Below are 20,372 nucleotides of genomic sequence, written 5' to 3' on the forward strand. Positions count from 1 at the left end.
TATAACCCGCGATTCAGCCCGAACTACAGTGTTACTTTTATAAGTTGACCTTATAAAAAAACTTGCTGTACAACATTTTGAAGGATGCATTTTGTTTTTTCGCCAAAACTTTTCATAGTTAGGCTTTCCAAGTTCCAAGCAAATGATGGTTCTTTTTATCGAGGCTCCACTTTAAATATGAGCTAACCAAAGGACCGACCGCCCTCTTCCTGCCCTAATTATGTTGTTGCACATGCAGTTTTATGAATGAATCACAGCCTCCAGCTCTTTCCCACACGTATTAAAATGAATGAAAAATATTAAAAAAAAATATTTAAAATTTGTTAAATTAAAAAAAGTTTGGCCGCCCGAACAGGGACTTGAACCCTGGACCCTTGGATTAAAAGTCCAATGCTCTACCGACTGAGCTATCCGGGCACATGGCAACAGGGCCGCACAAAACCCAATAAGAGCAAAGAGAGCGAAAATCAGGAAGAGAACATTACTGGCGCATTTTATTCTCGGCTCTCTCTCTCTCTGTTTTGACTAAGGTGAGCTCCCCAAATAATTGGCTTGCTTGCCAATCCTAGTGGGAGGTTTTGAATATAAGCAGTGCATTTATTTTTAGATTAATATTTTTTTAAGTTGATATATGAAAAGTTTATTTGGGACAAATAAAAACTGTTTTGTTTATGTTTTTATTAATGAAATTTACTGGTCTCTAATTTTCTTTAACTGTACATAATGTAGAACAGGCCTTATCTTGTGTTGTTTTCCACTATGACGTTGGACGATGTTGATGATAGATATTGAACGCTATACTAAAATGTATGATTGGCTAGCATGGTGAAATACAATTAATACAAACACAATCACCGAAAATCGAATAAATTAGTTGACCGAAATCGGAGTTCTACAATTTTTTAATCAGTAACGTAATTTAAGGAATTTAACAAAACCAAGACCATGAAATTCAAAAATGTGTTCCGCCTAAAATCGAATTGGAAAATTAATCCGATTTGTATTGATATCCCAATTAGAGTTCCCATTCAGAACCGATGAAAAAGTTGAAGAAATGCAGTGAACGACCTCCGCAACGATTTGCTGATGTCTGTGAATGAGATGCGGCTGGAGAAATGCATTTATCAAAACATAAAAATAAACACGAATTGCTTCGGAAATAGACAAAGGGCGCAGAGACCAAATGTTTCCCTCAAGAGATCCGAAGAAGGAGTATCCATGTAGATATATTTAAACAGCTAACCAAGCAGTGGAAAATGCCTATGCGTAGGGGTATATTTCTTCGACTTCGACTTCGGCTTTTCCTTATGTTTTTTCACAGCTGTCAAAGGAAAAAAAAACTCTTTTCCCTCGCATGTAATTACTTGATATTGGGTAGATTTCAGAGGATAGGAATTTTGGGATAGGGGTTTTCTTCGGATCCACTCACTACTGCTGACCTTATGACTGACAATTTCCTCAGCCCATTTATATCTTGCGGTCCCCTGCTATCTCACTTTGTTCCCCACTCACTTTTCAATTATTCCTCTTTTTCTTTGTCTCCGCGGCAGACAAGTTTTCCATATGTGTGTTTGCTTAATACGTTTTAAGCGCTTTTTAAGCGTTCAAGTCACGATTTTCATATTTATAGAGTTGGCTGGAAAAGTATGGAAAAGGGGCCAGGGATCGCTGATTGATCAGCTGTATATATGTATGTACATATATATTTATGTGGATGTTCAAGCTCTTCTTGATGCCTATCTGGATTCGATTTTTCTCCTCTTCTCCGTTGGCTGTCTTTTCTTTTCTATAAATTTAATTATTAGGGTTGCTCCGAAGGCAACTTTGAACTTTGTCTTATCGTTAATTACATCGCCAACGCTTTTTCGTTTTCCCAAGATTTCATGTGGTATTTCTCTTATTCTGCGACCCAATGATGGATCACTCCCATGTGTAGGGGAATTCCAAAGAAATCGCAGTTCATGCTTTGATGGCTTTTCTCAGGACGCAAGCGGAAAATTATGGTTTTTGTTCTCAACTAGCGTCCAAAAAAAGTATATCAAAATTAAACTTGAAGAGTTCTAGAAGGAAATTATAGTCAAACTGCGTCCTCAAGGACGAAATATTAAACATTTACAGCGAAACGAACCATACACATATTTGTAGGTATTTTTAACACTTTCAGTTTAAAATCAAAACAAAATGTTTTTGAAAATATTTTTGCATATTTCCCACAGAGCGTATAATCTGCATATGTAGCTATAATTTTTTATGAGGTGTACGGTTTGAGTTTAATGCAAATTTAGCGATAAAAATAAGCAGAGGAAGTGGAGTTGTTCTGTTGACAAGAAGAGGCGAAGACAGGCTAGATGAACATGGAATGATTTAGCACAAATTACCCACACTAAAATTAATTACTTCGGCTTGACCAGAACATCCGAGTCAACCAACCATGTCCTTTTGATGGCTGGGAACCAAACAACCAAAAGACCAGTGAAAACAACAAAAAATTATGCATAGGAAAATTTTTGTTTTCATTGGAAAAATGCATAAATTTTCCACGATAGAGGAAGCAGATGCAAGGCAAGGCAAGGCAAGGCAAGGCAAAGAAACAACTTGTCTGTGTTTGCTTACATTCTTCTTTTAACTGAAATTTATCGCTTTTTGGCCGCTCCTACGCGTGAAATTGTAATAATTAAAGAAAAACCGGACGGAGTTGGGGAAATTGAAAAACCATTACGCTGGGGCATTTTGTACATTTGGTTTTCTCTTTATTACAGTTATAATTTATTTGAGGCGATTTTTCAATCGCACTCCACATGCGGTCAGTTAAAGAAGCGCTCCCTCCCAGTTGCAATCAATCATGGGAATTGTCAGGGGTTCCCCTACCCTACATACGAGTATGTTTGTATATAGTTTTCCCTCGATCAATCGAAGGGAACATATGTATGCACATATCTTGTCCGATTCGTTACGCGGCTCAAAGTCGAACCGAAATGGCATTTTAACATGCCACATGAGGCAGTTTGGTTTTCATTAATCAACATTGTAAAGGTTTCACTCTTGAACCTCGAGGATGCACTTGAGTGGGTGATTTGGATAAAGAGTGGGAGGGAAATACACTTAACTGTCCAATGGAGTGTATCTAGCATTATAATCGGGTTTCTATCATTCTAGTTTTAAGAGCACTTACGGTCGCCATCGTGGGAATAAACAGTTCAGGGAGTGTTTTAGATATTGGTAAATAAATTCCATTTAAGTAAGATGTGATCAATTCTCTGTACTAATAAACTTGGAACTAATTTTTAATATTTATGTTTCTTCTTTTAATGGAGCTTTAACAGAAAAATTCTAATAAATTGCATTCTACTTTTAATTGCATTTTCTTCGCTTACTCTCTTTTAACTATTCTTCAATTATCGTTTCAATTTCCACGCTCTCTCTTTCTGCTAACCCACTCCACTTTGACCCTCTGCAATGGCAATTTTCACTTAATCGTTCTCCTTTCTTGCTGCTGGTACTCAATTTTCCGGGACTTGTGTTGTGTTTTCCTTTACCGACTCCCCTATTTTTCATTATTTTATATTGTATTTCTTTTTCTTTTCGTTTCTTTCTTTCTTTTTGCCTACCTGAGATGCAGTTTGCTTTGACAGCTCTCTCAATTATGCACAGGTGATTGCCGTGCCATTAGGACGCTCCTTTCCTAACCCTCCCTCGCTTTTTCCTCTAACAATAGAATTAAATAAGGATACACACGGCTGGGGTACCTTTACAGGTGCGTTTCGTGTTTCAACCTGTTGTCCTTTTTAGCATATTATGTTACCTTTTGGTCGGTCCCTTGGCTGCTTTTTATTCACTCGCTTCCGGAAATTCCTTTGCCATTTAAGAGTGCTGGAGAAGAAGTAACAAAAGGCCGGCCAAATTATGCAAGAGAAAAATACGTTCTTAACAAGCAACGAATAATTAAGTAAAATATTCCCATGTCAGCGGCATTTCCTACTGTCATAAAGTATTAGCCCCAAGGAAGTTTTCTCTCAGGTTCTAACCCAACTTTGTTTGCTCAACCAACTTTCGACACCCAAAAACAGATCTTCAACCATATAATTTCCATTTTCATATTCATTCTGTGTTTTAATGGTTTTATTTTATTTTGTTTAGCTTGAGGCCATTTCCGAAATGTTCGAAACCCAAAACTGAATTTTGTTAATCAGTTTGATTAATGTTGCCCTAATTGACTTTCACTTGGAGTGGAGTTTCGTTTCGTCTGGGCCTTTCCATTTCATTTCGCTTCGAAGGTATATCAATTTTTAAAAGAATTTGGTTAACCAGTTTTACAGGGTACTTGGGCTTTCTTTTTCATTTTTCGTTAAAGGAAATTTCCATTCGAGCTTGAAAGATCTCGATTTAATTGCCGGCAATTTTTAGCTCGTTTTCACTGCGAATCAGTAGCAGCTGCATCTCTCTCCATTTCGCTTATTGATGCCACATGTCGGGACATATGCTCAACATTTGTGTGCAACCTTTAGATACGCCTACAGATACAGATACAGATACTTTTTGTATCTGCTAGTTCGTTGACCTTTTCTCTAAGGGGGAAGTCAGAACTTTGTCCGCAGATATCAAAGCAGAAACCATAACTAGCAGTCATACTCTTTTCGCAGTTATGTAGTTCTACTTTTCATTTCTACATCCATTTCGGTTCAGTTCAGTTCAGCGCAGTTCAGTTAGTTGGCTATTCACGAGAAAGTGGCACGACATGTTCCTCCTCTTCCACCTCCTCCTTCTCCTCCTGCTGCTCCAACTGGCTCTTCCTCCAAGTTAACTTGGCGTGTTCAGGAAGCATCGTCTGGCCAACTATACTGAAACTGGGTTGAATTGGCCTGACAGACGCCGGATGTCATCTAGCTGTCGGACTATTTTTCTAGCCACCTCCTCCTCCTCCTCCTCCTCCTCCTCCTGCTTCTGGTTTTCCGCTCTCTGTTCCTATTGATGGTGCTATTCTTCTCCCACTCCATTTATGTTGTATTTTTCAATTCACTGAAAGTTTGTGGGGGAACTACATTAGCTAATAATGTAGAAGGAATTCCTTGAAAAACTTACTTCTCATACTAATTTATTCTACTCATTTTGGAAATTAAGAAACTTATAGATATGTCTTAGTAAATCTCAATACGATAAGACGACAAGTTTATTATGATAAATTTTGATAGATCATATGATAGATTTTGAATTGTTGATATGTTTGATACTTTAGACTACCAATATTTTGTAATCTTATATGATTTCTTAATTGAAAACCAGTTTTAGTACCCCTATTTCCCTGTACCCTACATACCATCGAACGCTGTATGTACTTATAAGGGCCAATCATTTTTTAACAAACCCCGGGTATGCATATCATTCGCGTACCTTGCTGACAGGCTTAATAAACTAAGTTAACTGGATGCCGAAAAATGTGCGCCATTTAAATTCGTATCGCTCCTTTTTTCGGCATCGTCCTGGCATTCCACTTGACGGCACTTGAGCGACGTCGTCAACGTCCTTTCTTTTTGCCAGGGGTAATTTTTGCACGTGTGCCGGCACTTGAACGGCGACTTTCGAGGGAAGCAAAAAAAAAAAAAGGTGTGGAAAGGGGTGAGGAACTCCCGGCGAAGACGGTGCAACAATTGGGGAAGACCTTAAAGCGCTGCCAGCTCAATTAAGTCAACGTAATTGGCCTAATTGACTCAGACGGCCAACAAAGGCGCTGCCATCTAAGACATAACTTCCAGGGCACGAGGTGGGGATTCCGTTGGAACACACAGGCAGTGTTGTTCAGAGAGTGAAATTTTAAGACCAGGCAGATAAGCACGTTGTTGTCTGTCGGGTTAGCTCTTGGCCCCGACTTATCGCGGCAACCCAGAAACCAAAAAAAATCTATCCAAACACAAAGTGAGGCAACCAACGGCAGACGCAGCATAAAAACCTCATCAACAACAGCGTTGACACAAAGACCTCAAATAAACAAGCAGCAATTTCAAAATAAGAAAAAAATAAAATCAAAAGCTCTACAGAAACAAAAACCAAATCAAGGGAAGGGGTAGGGTAAGGGAAAAACAAAAACTGAAATCAAAGAAAAGAAATTGAACTTCCTTCTTGGGCTTTCCAGACTTCAAGTTGTTAAAGAGAACAGAAAGAAAAAATTGAGTAAAATGTTGGTTTTATCAGGTAGCTTGGAAGCCTTCTAAGGGCTCTATTAACCTTAAACCATAATATTGAAAAGTATATTTTTTAAGCCTTAAATATGATCGTTAGTTCTTGAAAGATACAGATATATCTTATAACAATTCTACAGGATTGATGACGGTTTTTCTTTGTGTACATAAAATGTCAAAACCTATTTGGGTTAAGCCAAAAGCTAAGTGGTGGGAGGGAAAAAGGAGGAGCGAATGGGGAAGGCGGAATCATGAGCCAGCAGAAACTCAAATTCAACTTCAAATTCGTAATGAAATTGAAAATTTGTGTTTGTGTGGAGCAGGAAAAGCCAACTTGGCGGCCAATTGAGAATTGAAATTGAAACTCGCACTCCCCACTTGAAAATGAGCAGGAAAATCTACAAGGCGATCCGTTAAATTGGCGCTGCTAATGTGTGAGTTTGTGCGATGAGTGGGAAAGATGATAATGCCGATGAGCATGGAGCTGCTAATGGGTCCGATGATGATGAAGACGATGATTGAAGAAGCTAATTTACAGATGGTATGGGTATGGGTATGGGTATGTTATTTAATGGAAAGTCTGCTGCGTGAAGTTTTTTCTTTGTTTTTGTTATTTGTAGAAAACGAAAAAACGCACTTCCGTATACGTTGAGGAATTTAATTAGTATGAATTGGAGCATAACTATATTTTAAATCGATTTGCAGAGTCCAGAACAAACAGTTTAATAAGTGAATTAGATACACTTGGAAGAAGTTCTCATTTAACTTAATTAACTTTTAATTGACAGCAATTCGAAGAATTGGATTATCTTTTTGTTAATAACATAGAATGGGAGTTGGAATCAAAAAAGGCGTTTAAGGTTAAAGCTTCAATAGAGAGATGACTTTCTCATAACAATATTTTAGGTTTCAAATCGATGACCATTTCCTTTCCTTGAAATAAAAACAGGCGTTTCAATTAGTTACCGGGTTGAAATTAGTTTATTCAAAAGTTAATTACAACTTTCCCATCTTTTTGTTTCACTTTCAGCGGAGACGCGAACGCGGTCGCATTCATTTGAAGGGCGTTCGCCTTGTGGAGGAGGCGACGGTCAGTGGCGAGGGCGGCGATCCCTTTGCACCGGATGTGAGTAGCCAAGAAATCGTTGAGAAAATAAATCGCAGCGATTCATTAACAAACGTTCAAATCCAAATCCATCCAGGGTTATCCGTTCCAAGTGGGCTACTGTGAGATCTCATCGTCTTCGTCGGCGAATTCGCATCAGTTGGAGAACGGCAGCGGCGGCGGGGGCGGCATCGAGGGCCAGCAGAGTGGACGAGCGGTGCCACAGTACACACTCTACGTGATCGCCAACAGCGAAAAGGAGCGCAGCGAGTGGATCCGAGCCATCCGCCAAGGTGAGTCTCCCCCCATTGACTCCGATTGATGATGACCCAAAAAACAAAGGCAAGGGAAAACAACTGCAGCTGTTTTTTTTGGCCAGATCAATCGATGGCTATAATAAAGAGAAGCCTGGTTTAGCAAGAAGAGACGTCTGGAAATTAGTAGAAGTTGACCGAAAAGTATGAAGAAATTTTAATTGCTTAATGACAGATGCTAAATATTTTAATAAATATGTTGAAACTTTGAAAACTGCTAAATTAAATAATCTTTTTTTTTTAATATCTTTCATTTGCAGTTTGTGAGGATAGCAATACTCCAAAATCGTATCGCTATCATCCGGGATTGTGGTCTGGAAAGAAGTGGAGTTGCTGCAAGGGATTATCTCGAACCACCTTTGGTTGCCGAGCTGCCGCCCATTGGCGTGAGGCAAACAATAATCCAAGTAAGAATATTAACAATGATTATTAACAATATTAACAAAGAAAGGAATATAAAATAAAATAAATGCTCGTATGAGCTTGAGGTTGCTTCCTTAAGGGTTTATGGATCATGTTTATTGAGAAATTGCTAATTAAAATAAAACAAAATCTTTTTCTATGATAGAAAAATATTTGAAAAGCTATTTTAAACTTACAAATAAAATGAAAAGTTTATATGAAATGTATTTTCCTAGACATTTATAAAAAATGTAAATCCCAATTCCTATCTTAAGCCAACATGAGAGCCCCGACTTTTTGCCGGAGTTGAAGAACCTCTTGAGGCTAGCCTTGACTTGACTGGCGACTTCCTTGCCGTGTCAGGCAAATGTCATTGTCAACTGTGGGAGTTCCCCCACTGACTTTTCCTGCCTCCAACTGTCCCCTACCATTCGAAAAATCTTCCTTTGTATCATGCACATTTTTTCTCACTTATCGCCCCTTGTTTTTCACACACATGTTCTGCATTCGCAACGCTTTTCCTTTTTCCTGTCGTCAGGCCTTATTTGACACATTGTCTGCGGTGCCAACTGGCTCCCCATTTGGATTTTTCTTTACTTTTTTATATTGTGTGTGCGTGTCTGAAGTGCAGCTCTTGTACTTCTACTTTTCTAAGCCGTTAATGAGCAGACTCCAAAAGGAGTAGGCTGACGATGAGAAGTATCTGAGAGTTACGCAGATACTACTTGCAGATACTTCTGTGTGGCCGGAACAAATACCTAAGCAAAATGGGTATACAACTCTAATGCAACTTGGCACCTGGTGGAAAGTTTGTTATTGACTAGGTGCGAATTCCACATAATGCGTCTGTGGCCAGCAAATAGTTGCTAAAAAGTTTGTTTTCCATATTTGTTTGAGGATTTCAGGAAACTTTCTTAGGCTTGAAAGCCACCAGCTCTGAAATTACTTTACTTAAAAGTGAAAAAAAGATAATCTCTTCTTCTGCTTTCGTCACTTGAATGTATTATCTGAAAGAAAATGTCAGAATAATATACATATTTACCCTTTTTCTTTATCAACCTCACGAGACTTACTGTTTGATCTGGTAAGATTGTGTCAGGGTTTTTGAGTCATCAAAACAAATCTTTGGTTAGCCATAGATAAAAGGCTATACAGGAAACTAATAGGAGAATAAGAACGCCTTTCTTTGGAATCTTTTCAATCAAATTTCTACAATAGTTTTCATTTATTTGTTCAATAACTAATGTGTGAGATTGGAATGTAAACACCCTTTTGAATCGTTTTATTTCCCAAATCCTTTGCTCTCATTATCAGCTGTCACAAATATTTTGATGTAGATTACCTTCTACAACCTTAACCCCTGACCGCCCCAGGCAGCTGAAATTTTTGTCGAGAACTTTTCCCATTCGCCGACAGCCCGCAGATGTCGAGCTGATTTTCTGATTGCTCATTTATGTCATCAGATTAGATTTGGAAATGGAAACGAAACTGGGAACCAGAAGACAGACCCCTAGATGCCATGTGTGACCACATTGTGTCTCATTGTTTGACAGTTTCTCCACCGAATTTAGGGCCCAACAAATTTAAGTTCCCTCCGGTGGCGATATCTTCATGAGGATTCTCCCCCCTTTTTATATATTTGTTCGGCGAGGACATCAATTAGAGGCGTCACTTTAAACTGCCGTTAAGTCTGCCAATTTCGGCCAGTCATTGGGTGCAAGAAGAAGGGCATGGCACGGCATGGAAGCAGGGCTTCCATGGGGATCTCGAAGGAGCCAAGCGGAAATAACAATAAAAATCAGGTCGACTTCATCTTCATTTATCAGCTGAAGACAATGAAAGTGGAATGACTGGGCCTGTGATTGCGGGAGCTTGTCAGTTGCCGTTACAATAAATTAGCCTGTCAATTTTCTCCTTCGGTTATCTTTCACTCCGCCCCACGGTCCTACGCCCCCGAAATCTTCAGAAATTAATTATGCTGCCCAAAATCCTTTTTCAACAGATTTTGACTTTCGCCGCGTGCCGCGTGCCTGCGATGTGTTGGCATTGTGGCAATTAAAAGTCCACTTCGAATGAATCTTAAAATGGTGTAAAAAAAGGCTAAAAAGAACTGTGAAATGATTAAGAGGAAAAGTGTTGAGCTTATGACAGTCAGAATATTATTAAGTGGTAATAAAACGGAACTTAAATATAGCAGCAGTGATTAAGGAACGTACTAACATAAGCACTTGTAAAGATACTACTCAAAAACAAGGATAAAAGTTGGTTTAAGATTATCAAAAAGTTGTAGATTACAAGAAATATTACACAGCATAATAATAATACAAACTTTAAGCAAGATTCTGTTAAATATTTTATATCCCAAAGAATCAAAAGAATGTCGGAAAATTTCGTTGATTCATTTAAAAGATGGAAATAAATGAAGTAATAAACCCAACAGAACAGAATAATCAGGCGAAACGCAAAGAGAACGGCCTGCTAGCTGCAATTTAACGATGTCGTTGCTCTTTCTTCAGATAGTTTTTACTGGTTCGGTTCCACTATTCCCGAAAACTAAGATTTATGGGACTCGTTTTAAGTGCTTCAAAAATAGTTTCATGTTGTGATTATTATCTCGGTTACCGCGGGCTAAAGAAAATAAAGAGTGAAAAGGAAGGGGTTAGAAAAATGTAGCCCATAAAAAAGTGAACTCGAAAACAAAGAAGCAAACTGAAAGAAGTTTTTCTATTAACTTTAATCTCCAAATTTTGGGTTGCACTTTTTTCGGCCTGATCTTTCTTTTTTATGTGTGTCTCCTTTTTTATTATTTTGACAAACCAACAAACACCCCCACCGAAGGCAGGGAGGTTTCCTTTTGGCCAGTGGCCAGTTCTCCAAACTGGTTTCGGGTTTTAGCCAGCTCGGATGTATCCGAAAAAGCAGCCAGTTCGATATTTAAGAGCAAGTCTCAAGAGAACAGCAGCCACAACAAAAACTGAATCGCTGGCCAAAACCAACGAAAAAAAAGCTGAAAAACCGAATACAAACTGGTTTTTATTTTGGCTCTGGCTTGGGCCAATTGTTTAAGCCTCGAATGGAAAAAGTAAACAACAACAACAACTGGCCAGTATCTTCTTGGGATCACTATCATTGTGTGAGTGTGCCTAGGCACGTGCAATGAACTTGGCCAGAAAACTAGGATGCAACCTGGACTTACAAATCCAATGTGCTTCCTTTATGGCCGCAGGCTTTCAGAATTCTAAAGGGAGGAACTGCCCTGTCTATCTATCAGTCTGTCGTTGCGCCTGTCCCCCTGATGATTTGATTAATTTTGCTATTAGCCAATCTTGGCCAGCCGTCCGCCGCCCCCTTCCATTTGATTGTAATTAGGTGCCCCTTGTTGTCTCCTGCAGCTCGGAAAAGAACACCGAAATGCGTCGGGTGAGTGACCATGAAAACGGACCTAAAGTCGGAGTCTGATAAAAAGTCATAGGTGCACTGGAAGAAAAACAAATGGGGTTTTTATGTTAAAGATGATTTAATAAGTGTTAAACAATAAAAGAACATAAAGGTATTGAATGTTATTCGTAATTAATACGTTTTTTAACCAAATCAGCAAATAAGGCCAGGTTTACAGGGTTTCTTCCTATGTAAATATGGATTATTTTTTCGTTTAAGCTGTAAATTTGTTAAAGAATTCTAAATAGGCACTTAAAGATCTTAAATATTTCACGATGTACAAATCCAGTCTTATCATATTTAATTATTTTTGATAGGTAGTTCTTGGTCTAATATGAATCGATATCTTTACTATGACAACAGGACATTGAATTTTTCTCCAGTGTACGTTGTCCGAATCGCGTTGCTCTGTTCCCGTTCTTGAAAACCAATCCGCCAGACAAGAAACGCGCCTTTGTGGCTTGTGTTAGTTGTTGTTGCTGCTGCTGCTGCTTTTTGTTCATGCATCTTCAGTGGCTAGTGGCTGGTGGCTGGTGGCTCCGATGCCTTCGACCTGCCCAATGTGCTTTGCTTTTGGCTCCATTCTGTTGGGTTCTGTGCTGTGCTGAGTTCTGTTCTGGTCGGATCTTTTAAAAAGTTTTAGGCCGACTCGCGGTCGAACTGCGGCATCCCCGCCGCACCCCCTGGTCATCCTGCCATGATTAATGATGCGTTCTGTTGTGATTCGTTCTAAACGTGGGAAATCGGCAGCAGAAGCCAAGCTTTCGAATGCTTTGAACCCTTCGCTTTTTTTTTTTTCTTTTTTCTTAACTCCGTTCTCCTTTGTTAACTCACTCAATTCTCTTAACCTTTCCATTTCGGAAAAGACTACGCAATAATTATTTTCGGCCATACATAATATCTTGGCAAATTTCTCAACCAATTAATTTCTTTTCACGACGAACTGGCGTGTGACAAGTGTTTGATTTCCCATAATCGGTTATTATATAATGGCAAGAGCTTGTCTTTCTGACAGGATTTGTTATGCTAATCCCGGGGATTATCTCATCTCTGCAGAAAATCAAGAGAAATGGAAAAGAATTTCTATAATTCAGCAAGCAGGTTTGGCAGTTGATTAAAGGCATTTAATCATGGGATATTGAGAGGTTTGAGTCAAATATGTTTGATGGATGGTATGATAATGAATTATATATAGGTACATATGTATGTGTTTACTAGTATGTAAATGTTTTCATTAATTTAGGTGGAATTTCAGTTCTGCCTGAAATAAGAGTTTCAAAAAAGGTGTCTTTTTAAAGGAAATTTTAAATTGTTTTGCACTTATTTAAGCATTTTCAGTTATGTATAAATCTATGTATGTTTATTATTTATGTATAGGTTTTCCAACTGATGTTTTGCTTTTTCCTTGACTAAGGAAACCAAAATATTCTGTTTGATGTCAATTCCCAAACTTTTCCTGTCGTCTTGTTTTTGTTTTCTTGTTTTGCCTCACAAATGTTTTTCCTAATTGCATCTTATAATTGATATTACCCATGTCTTCTCTCTCTTCTTCTCCCTTTCTCTTTCCCAACTCCATTTTGGCCACCAGCCAAAAGATGCAGCAACCACCACCCCGTCTCTCCCCTTTTCCCTTTCGCCATCTCATTCTATCTCTCTCTTTATATGTGTGTGTGCTGCATTGCAAGTTGCCTTGCCCAAAAAAAAAAAGTAAAAGACACATAAAATAACTTGCTCTTGAGCATTTGCTGCTCATTTCCTTAGAACTTAAAAACTTTATTTTATAAGTCTTATGGCCCCGCTCTCTCTCTAGCCGTCTCTTTTTTTCTCTCACAGTTACGCATCCAACTAATTTTTAACTGATTCTAACTGTAATTGTGAGTGGCTAAGTGCACAAGTGCTCATTGATTTACCTAGGTTACAGAAACAACAAAAACTCAACGATTTTCTGTTAAAAGTGCTCTTCTCTTTTGCTGTGTTGCACTTTAAAACTCCACTCTTCTCTCTTCTGATGCTCCATTATTCTCTATCGCAGCTGCTCCACTCGTTTTGCTTACTTCTTATTGTTGTTTACCCCCTACTTGGCGGCTCTCTTAAGATCTGTAGTGGCTTCTCCCCTTTTCCGTAAACGACGATCTCTCTCCCACACATGTTGGGCTGCTTGTTCTCTCTACACTTGCAAAAATATCTTCAGTCTGATTTTTGAGTAATCACAGTTTTTGGTTTAATGATTTTTTTAAATGATTACTCAATAATCTCACCTATAAATTTAATTTCAAGTCTATTAATAGCAACAAGATTGCCATTAGTAAATAAAATATATTTACATAGACAACTATTTTTTTCGAGTGTGTTACCGCTGCGCTCTTTTGTCACACTCCTCTCGCACTTTGCGTACGCTCCCAACTTCTTGAGCTGCTGAAGAGCGCTAGACGCCTGCGCGATTCGAGTCGATCGAGTTGCTTTTGAATCGTCGTCGAGTGCACAACGCAAAGCGGAAAGCGGGTTGCGGTTTCGAATTTAGCTGTTGTTACGATTGTCGCGTGTGCCATTGGAAAACATAGAAATAAATACTAACTGAATACAACGCTAACCGAATTGCTAGATCACTGGCCGCGTTAAGCCGCAAAAAGTGCAATAAATTAGAAAATTTGTTTACGGCCGAAACGTGCGGCGGCGACAAAATGTAAATGCTCAGGCAAAAGTGAAGTTTCTCAAAAGTGCTTAAAAGTGTTCTCAGTCCCGAAAAAAATTCCAAATGTAAATATCTACAAATAATGTATTTTGAAAATAATAAAAAAAAAGAGTTGATTAAATAATAAAGTGTGTTTGCAGCCAGGCGAAGCGTAGAAATTGTGTTTCTTGATTTATTACCGCTGGAGATCTCACTCATCTCCCAAACTCATTTCTAACAGTAAAAGTTGCTTATGTCACGGCACTCATACACACACACACACACGTACCCTGCGTTCAAACCCTATTTAGTTGACCAATCTGGCAACACTGGGGAGCCGAGTAAAGTTGTTTAACTTGTTTCTTTTTGGCGTGCCACAGCAGTTTTTCTGCTTTTTGCTTTCATGCTTATCTTTTGCGCATTTTCTAACAGCCCCCCTGTCACCTGTGCCACCCCCCTCACAAATTCATTATTTCTTCTGCCCATTTGCTTAATTAACTTGTCGAAAAAACACACACTAAATACAGCAAACTTTCGTAAGGAAAAGAACTCCCAAAAGGTTTATATTTGGTTTATGATCTTCTATTGTGTTCTTTTTTTGCTATCTAAATGCTGATGGGCATTAATCAATGGATGTAAATTTTGTGATTAAGGCACGTGTAAAGATTTTGATCTTACAATAATAAATTCTTTGAAAATCCTATTATATTCTAAAGAAGTTTCCGTTTGCCTTCCTTTTCTAATTTTACATATTCTTTTCATCAGGAAAAAATGTCTCACCGTACTTATTTTTAGACTGCAGTAACTAGTAATTGAATATAGTTAAAGACTTTACAGAGCAATTACTCAATTTATTTTATTTGTTTTGTTTAAAAGTTATGGAATAGGTTTACGTTTTTATAATAGATGTAAATTCCCCTATTGACTCATTAATATTTTGAAAACGTAACTTTTTTAAGACAACTACCTATGTATCTCCCATTCTCTACTCATTTCACTTCTCTCTTTCACACCAGACCAATTAGCAAAGTGAGGGCGCCTCTGATCCTAAAGAACTTCAATTTCAAAGTCGTTTTATGGCTCTGAAAACCTGAGAATTAACCTAAGCAGGTAGCCGAAATAGCCCATCCCGAAATCCTCCACTGTTGTGTAATTCAATATTATTCTTGTGGATATTTCTATATATTTCCCAAAAACAGGATCCTGAAAACAACTCTCTTTTCGATCCATTCCTCGTCGTTTGCTTTCCGATAGAGTCTTGGGTTTTGAGTTTAGGTCACTTTGCTTTAACGAGAATTTGTTAGCCGTTCGCCGTTTGTTTTGTGTTTATTTGTATTTTTCGTTGTTTTGTTGTCTCTTGTGAGGCCAGCACGTTCAGGCAAATGCTTAAATACTTAAGCCTGCTTATCACGTAACCCAGCTCAGAAACGGCCAGTGGAAAGCCATGGAATAACACTACCGACTTAAAACCGAGAGTCGAGTGTTGGCATAAGGCACTCACTCTATAACAAGAGATATTGCCTGGGAGTGGTCATAAAGGAAGTATCAATCTTCATCGGGTCCTATGGGTATTTCATCATGCGTAGTAATTGTCTTTTGTGGTGATCCTTAATGTGCAGGATGGATCATTGTTTTACTATTTTCTATTTACTTAACTTATAACTCGATTCATTCAAGTCAGTTGTAATAAATCGCAATAACAAAATTCCAATTTGCTTACTCATAGAACAGGAATCTTGGAAAAACTAACTTTTCTTGCAATAACATCTCGCCTCGGCTTCCGCCTTGTCATTGTTTTTTTATTCGTAATGTTTCCCAGTAAGCGGGGTATAGCCCCCCATGTCTCAGCTTACACTCTAGTTGCCCTTACACATTTCTCTCGACTTTCGATTGGCTTATCAGTTTGGCCCTTATCGCATTGCATTTGCTTGATCCAAAGGCCATTAAAAAGAATCACAAAGAGCAGCACTAAAAGTGCCGTTTCAAATTTCAATAGAAATCAATTCAAGTCTACTCGTGTTTTCTCAGCTTTCGTAAAGCTTTTGTTTATAGAAAACATTTTCTCCTCATCTACACGTCCGCTTCCATTTTGGTTTCTCCATGGTGTTCTTTTCATGGGAAGAGGGTCCATAAAAAATAATAAAAATAACAAACCAAAAAGCCATTAAAAGGTAGCTTGAAATTGTCATTAAAAACTGAAAAATAAGCCGAACAAAAGGCCAGAAAATGAACGAGAAAAAGGAGGGGATGGTATGAGTGAAAGATATAAAATCTCATACATACATGGCGGGGCATTAAATTTGTAACTCCAAAATGTAACTACCGAGTCATAAATGTTTGGATTACAAATATTTTGATGGCAGGCGATTAAACAGGGCGGGAGGTTTACTTTTAACGTTAACCGTCTCATGAGTGTGTGGATAATTCTTGGTAACAGCGATTGGCATCTCTAACCTCTCTCCATAAAACCAAATAAAACAAACGGGGCAAAATGTTCTTAACAAATGAGCAAACAGTTAAAATTCTCTTGACGTTGTAAAGTACTTTTATACAGTTGTGTTCGTAATTATAGTGACATTTGGATATCAAAATCTGTTTATTTCCTTTTTCTATATAAATTTCAAATTATTTTATTATAACCATAAAAGCTTTGGAACTCATTCATGGCATTTACTTACCTTAAATGTTACCTTTTTAATTTAACTAATATATTTATCGAGGTCCTTGAACTATTTCCTTGTCCTGCGCTGTGCTGCTTGTGTTTATGTATGGCAGGTACCTAAGAGAGCTATTCATTGTCCATGTTAATTATCGGTAGGAAAAATGTATGTTTTCCACTCGCAAACAGGCCAAACCACTTGTGTGGCTGCTTGGCTCAATTTATAATGCAAACCAGGTTTAAAATCGAAGGATCCTCCGCCTAACGGTTGTGTGGCACTCCACACACACACACTCACACACACACATATAGACCGTCTCAGATAGTCAGACACACAGATATGAAAAGGTAGTTTTCGGATGCCTCCTCGAAGGTTGCAAATAAAAATCGGAAACAAGTTTTTCGCCCCATCTCGCTCTCTTTTTGGCTTTTTCCTTAGGCCAGCAGCAGCTCTCTTTGAAACTGGTTGAAACTCTTTTGCTTATTGCGAAAGCCTGCATTTAGCAGTCTTTTTTTTTACTTTACCTTTTTTTATGTTTTTTCGGTACCGTTAGCAATTTGCCAAAAGTAAATTGGCCCAAAGATTCAATTGCAATTTGCTGTTTGCCCGCTGCGGCTGCGGCTGTGCCTGCCTGTGTTCATAAAAATTGCATTTTATGGTAGCCCCAAAAGCAGCGGGTCAAGGTCAGCTACGTGCCATTTCATTTGCCGACTTTTTAACACCAGAGAGCGGCAGTAAACCGCCGAAATAAGCAGGGGGTTAAGGGACGCCGAGGAAGTCGGGACCACAACAGAGGAGGGCAAAAATAAAAACATGACAAGCGAAAGCTATAGCTTCTTGACCGCTTTAAGTTATTTGGCGGATTTGCTTTGTTCACGCTCCTCAAGTTGTTGGACTTTCGGCTGTTTTTTTTTTTTCGGCTTTAGCATTTACCTTTTGGAATCAGGTCAAAGCGGTTGCTTTCTTTCACTTTGCCACGCCCCAAACGGTTTATTTTGTATCTTTTATTTTTGGCAGCGCTTTCCTTTCGCCCCGGAGGCAGGCATCTTAACTCTTTTTCTGAATTTTGCAGGGTCAGGCAAGGTCAATAAGAGAAGTCCATATGTCACAGCTTTAATGTATTCATTTATCCAATTGTTTGTTTCTTTTTGGCTCTAAAGTTTATGCCGAGTAAAAGTTGAACTGTTTTTCTTGCTTTTTTGTGTCAACACTCTCGCATGTAATTAAAGTCGCGACTTTAATGGCGGTTGTGTAAGGCGTGAAAATTTCACTTTCCCAATTCGACACGAGTTTAAGACAACCAAAACTGTAGCACTCAGATCTAGCCAATGCACAACAAAGAGCTCTCTGCTATGAAACTCTGATTCAATCAGGTATAAATGATTCTTTTGTTTGCAAAACTCCCACGACTTTTCATCAGTCTTTTAAGTTTAATTTTCTCAAATAAACTATTTCTTGGCCTTGGTAGTTGAACTGAACTTGGGAGATTAAACTGATGAATCAGTTTAAGTATGAATAAGCATAGAATTTTCTTTTCCTGAGTATTTATGAAGGCAATACCTTTCATTTTATTTAGTTTTTAAGACAATAAGATTGTTTTATTTCTCAGAAAACCAATTTGAATGTGTTTTTTTTGCACTTCTTTTTTCAAATGGCACACCATTTGTTATAGATTTCCAAATAAAAACCCCGTCCACACCTGATCAATGTATCGTTTTAACTGTTTATCAAGCTACTACCAATCAGTCTGTAAATAGACTTTAATTTTAGTACAGGGCCACGCCCATTTGCGTAAACCGCAAGCCGAGCATCGTTAATCACTTTGAAAGTTCATTAGATTTTGTGTGTTTGTTCCACTGAATTAAGGAACCAACTGGGTTGAAAAAAAAAAACAAAAAAACCTGAAATTGATGTTAATTATGTTGCCAACAGTTGCTACTAAAAAAGCAGAGAGACACTCAAGCCAGTGTGTGCGTTACAGTAGAGCTCAATGAACTGCGCCTAGGTCTCTGCTGCCCACGGCTATAGATTGTTGTCTAAGATGGGATTCGATGATGGCGTGTTTTGCCTCTTCACTGGGTGCGTTTTGTTCGCTTCAAGGTTTTCACTTGCCTTAAATGAAGTGTATTATTTCCATGTTGCAAGTAAATGAAAATTGTTCTATTTAGCTTGGCTTTAGCTCGCTCACAGACTCATAAATCAATTTTGGTTTCAAAGATTGGATCCGTCATTAGCTTCTACCGCACAAAAACGTTTATTAATCGAGTAGGGCTGCGCTTTAGTTGAGCAATTACAATGCGAAAATCAATGAAGCTGATGATGATTGTCGATAATGATGGGGCCAACCTCAACCGACTTTGGCTGCCGCATCATTAGCATTTGCAACAGGCTAACCCCGATTGTTTAGCATCTTCTTTTTGCTTCTCAACTGCAATCTGTGCCAAGCATTTTAAAGGAAATTCTCGCAACCATCGCGAGGAATTCAAAATAAATATCCAAACGAGACACGTTTAATGTTCAGCAAACAAAGCATAAATCAAAGGCAGAATGCGTTTGATTTATGAGAGTTTCATGTGTACGAGGTAGTTAAAAGCATGCCTTCAATATTTATATTCAATTGCCAAAACAGGAATTCAAATTTCGTCGGCTTCCTCTGTTTTTTATATTTTGATTGATTGTTTCAATGGTCAGGCATTTGTTTTGCTTTTTTTTGCGTTTTTTGGGCAATTAAAGCATCCATGAATTTGATGGACTTTAAGTAGTGTTGTAGTTTGCTTCCGCAAACGTCGTACTTGAGAAGCAGAAGCCCATTAAGTTGTGAACCTAATGTACTTATGTGTGACTCCCGCAAATCGCAATTACAAATCAGTGCAAGACAAAAGCAAAAATAAACGCAAATCGCTTCGAATGGCTGAAAACACCGCTTGCCCAACTCTTCAACTTTAATGACCCACAACGCGTCAATGTTTTTTTTTCTAAACGAATCTATTTCTCCCCCCTCGCCAGCAGTTAAAAGTTTAAATTGAATTAAGGGAAAAAATATCGTTTTGAAAACGCGTGTGCAGCGCCAGCGTTTTTGAGTCGCCATCTCAATGATTCCCTGCGTGAGTTTGGCCGAAACGAGCGTCATTGGCAACATGAAGGAGCGGGTCAAGGAAATGAAAGTGTTCGGCTGCCGGCTGAACTTCTGGAACCACATTGGTCACAGTCTGACCAGTTCCAAAACCAAAGAAGGTAAATATTAAACGCTAACAGCGGGATCAATAGACTTAATACAAGTGCTTAAGTTGTCTTACTTCTACCAGAAAAAAAGAGGAACATGTGTTTTGTGTTTTAAATAAATTATGACAAAACCTCTTAAGAATTATGTCAAATATTTGTTATTGGAGATATACTAAGATATACAGGCAAACCTCAGGGGAAGAACAATAAAGTAAATTAAGCTAAAAATAGCATATAATTTGGGTGTAAATACACCTGAAGATACAAACAGGTTCTGCCTGTTAAAATTCTCATTCGAAAATCATTAATATGGCTGGCTAATTCTAAGAAAAAGGCACTTAACTTTTTCAAGAGTTGTAAATTTACAAATTGTTAACTGCAAGCAAA

General features: G+C 38.3%; 1 protein-coding gene and 1 non-coding gene across 3 annotated transcripts in view; one reads left to right on the forward strand and one right to left on the reverse strand.

Moving 5' to 3' along the window:
* LOC108106129 (tyrosine-protein kinase Btk29A) overlaps positions 1 to 20,372 on the forward strand; it is a 42,893-nt gene that overhangs the window by 10,382 nt on the left and 12,139 nt on the right. The window contains exons 3-5 of one of the 2 annotated variants that reach the window (XM_017213008.2): positions 7,204 to 7,299; positions 7,376 to 7,571; positions 7,853 to 7,999. In XM_017213008.2, the coding sequence (XP_017068497.2) occupies positions 7,204 to 7,299; positions 7,376 to 7,571; positions 7,853 to 7,999 (439 nt within the window). Of the gene's footprint in view, positions 1 to 7,203; positions 7,300 to 7,375; positions 7,572 to 7,852; positions 8,000 to 13,878; positions 14,190 to 19,769; positions 19,998 to 20,372 lie in introns of those variants that run through there. The other variant, XM_017213009.2, reaches the window with a different exon arrangement.
* Trnak-uuu lies at positions 345 to 417 on the reverse strand. Its single transcript has one exon. It is a non-coding gene; the product is annotated as a tRNA-Lys (tRNA).

This window comes from Drosophila eugracilis, unplaced genomic scaffold (genome assembly GCF_018153835.1).
Source record: "Drosophila eugracilis isolate 14026-0451.02 unplaced genomic scaffold, ASM1815383v1 contig_386, whole genome shotgun sequence".
In the NCBI taxonomy this organism is placed as follows: domain Eukaryota; kingdom Metazoa; phylum Arthropoda; class Insecta; order Diptera; family Drosophilidae; genus Drosophila; species Drosophila eugracilis.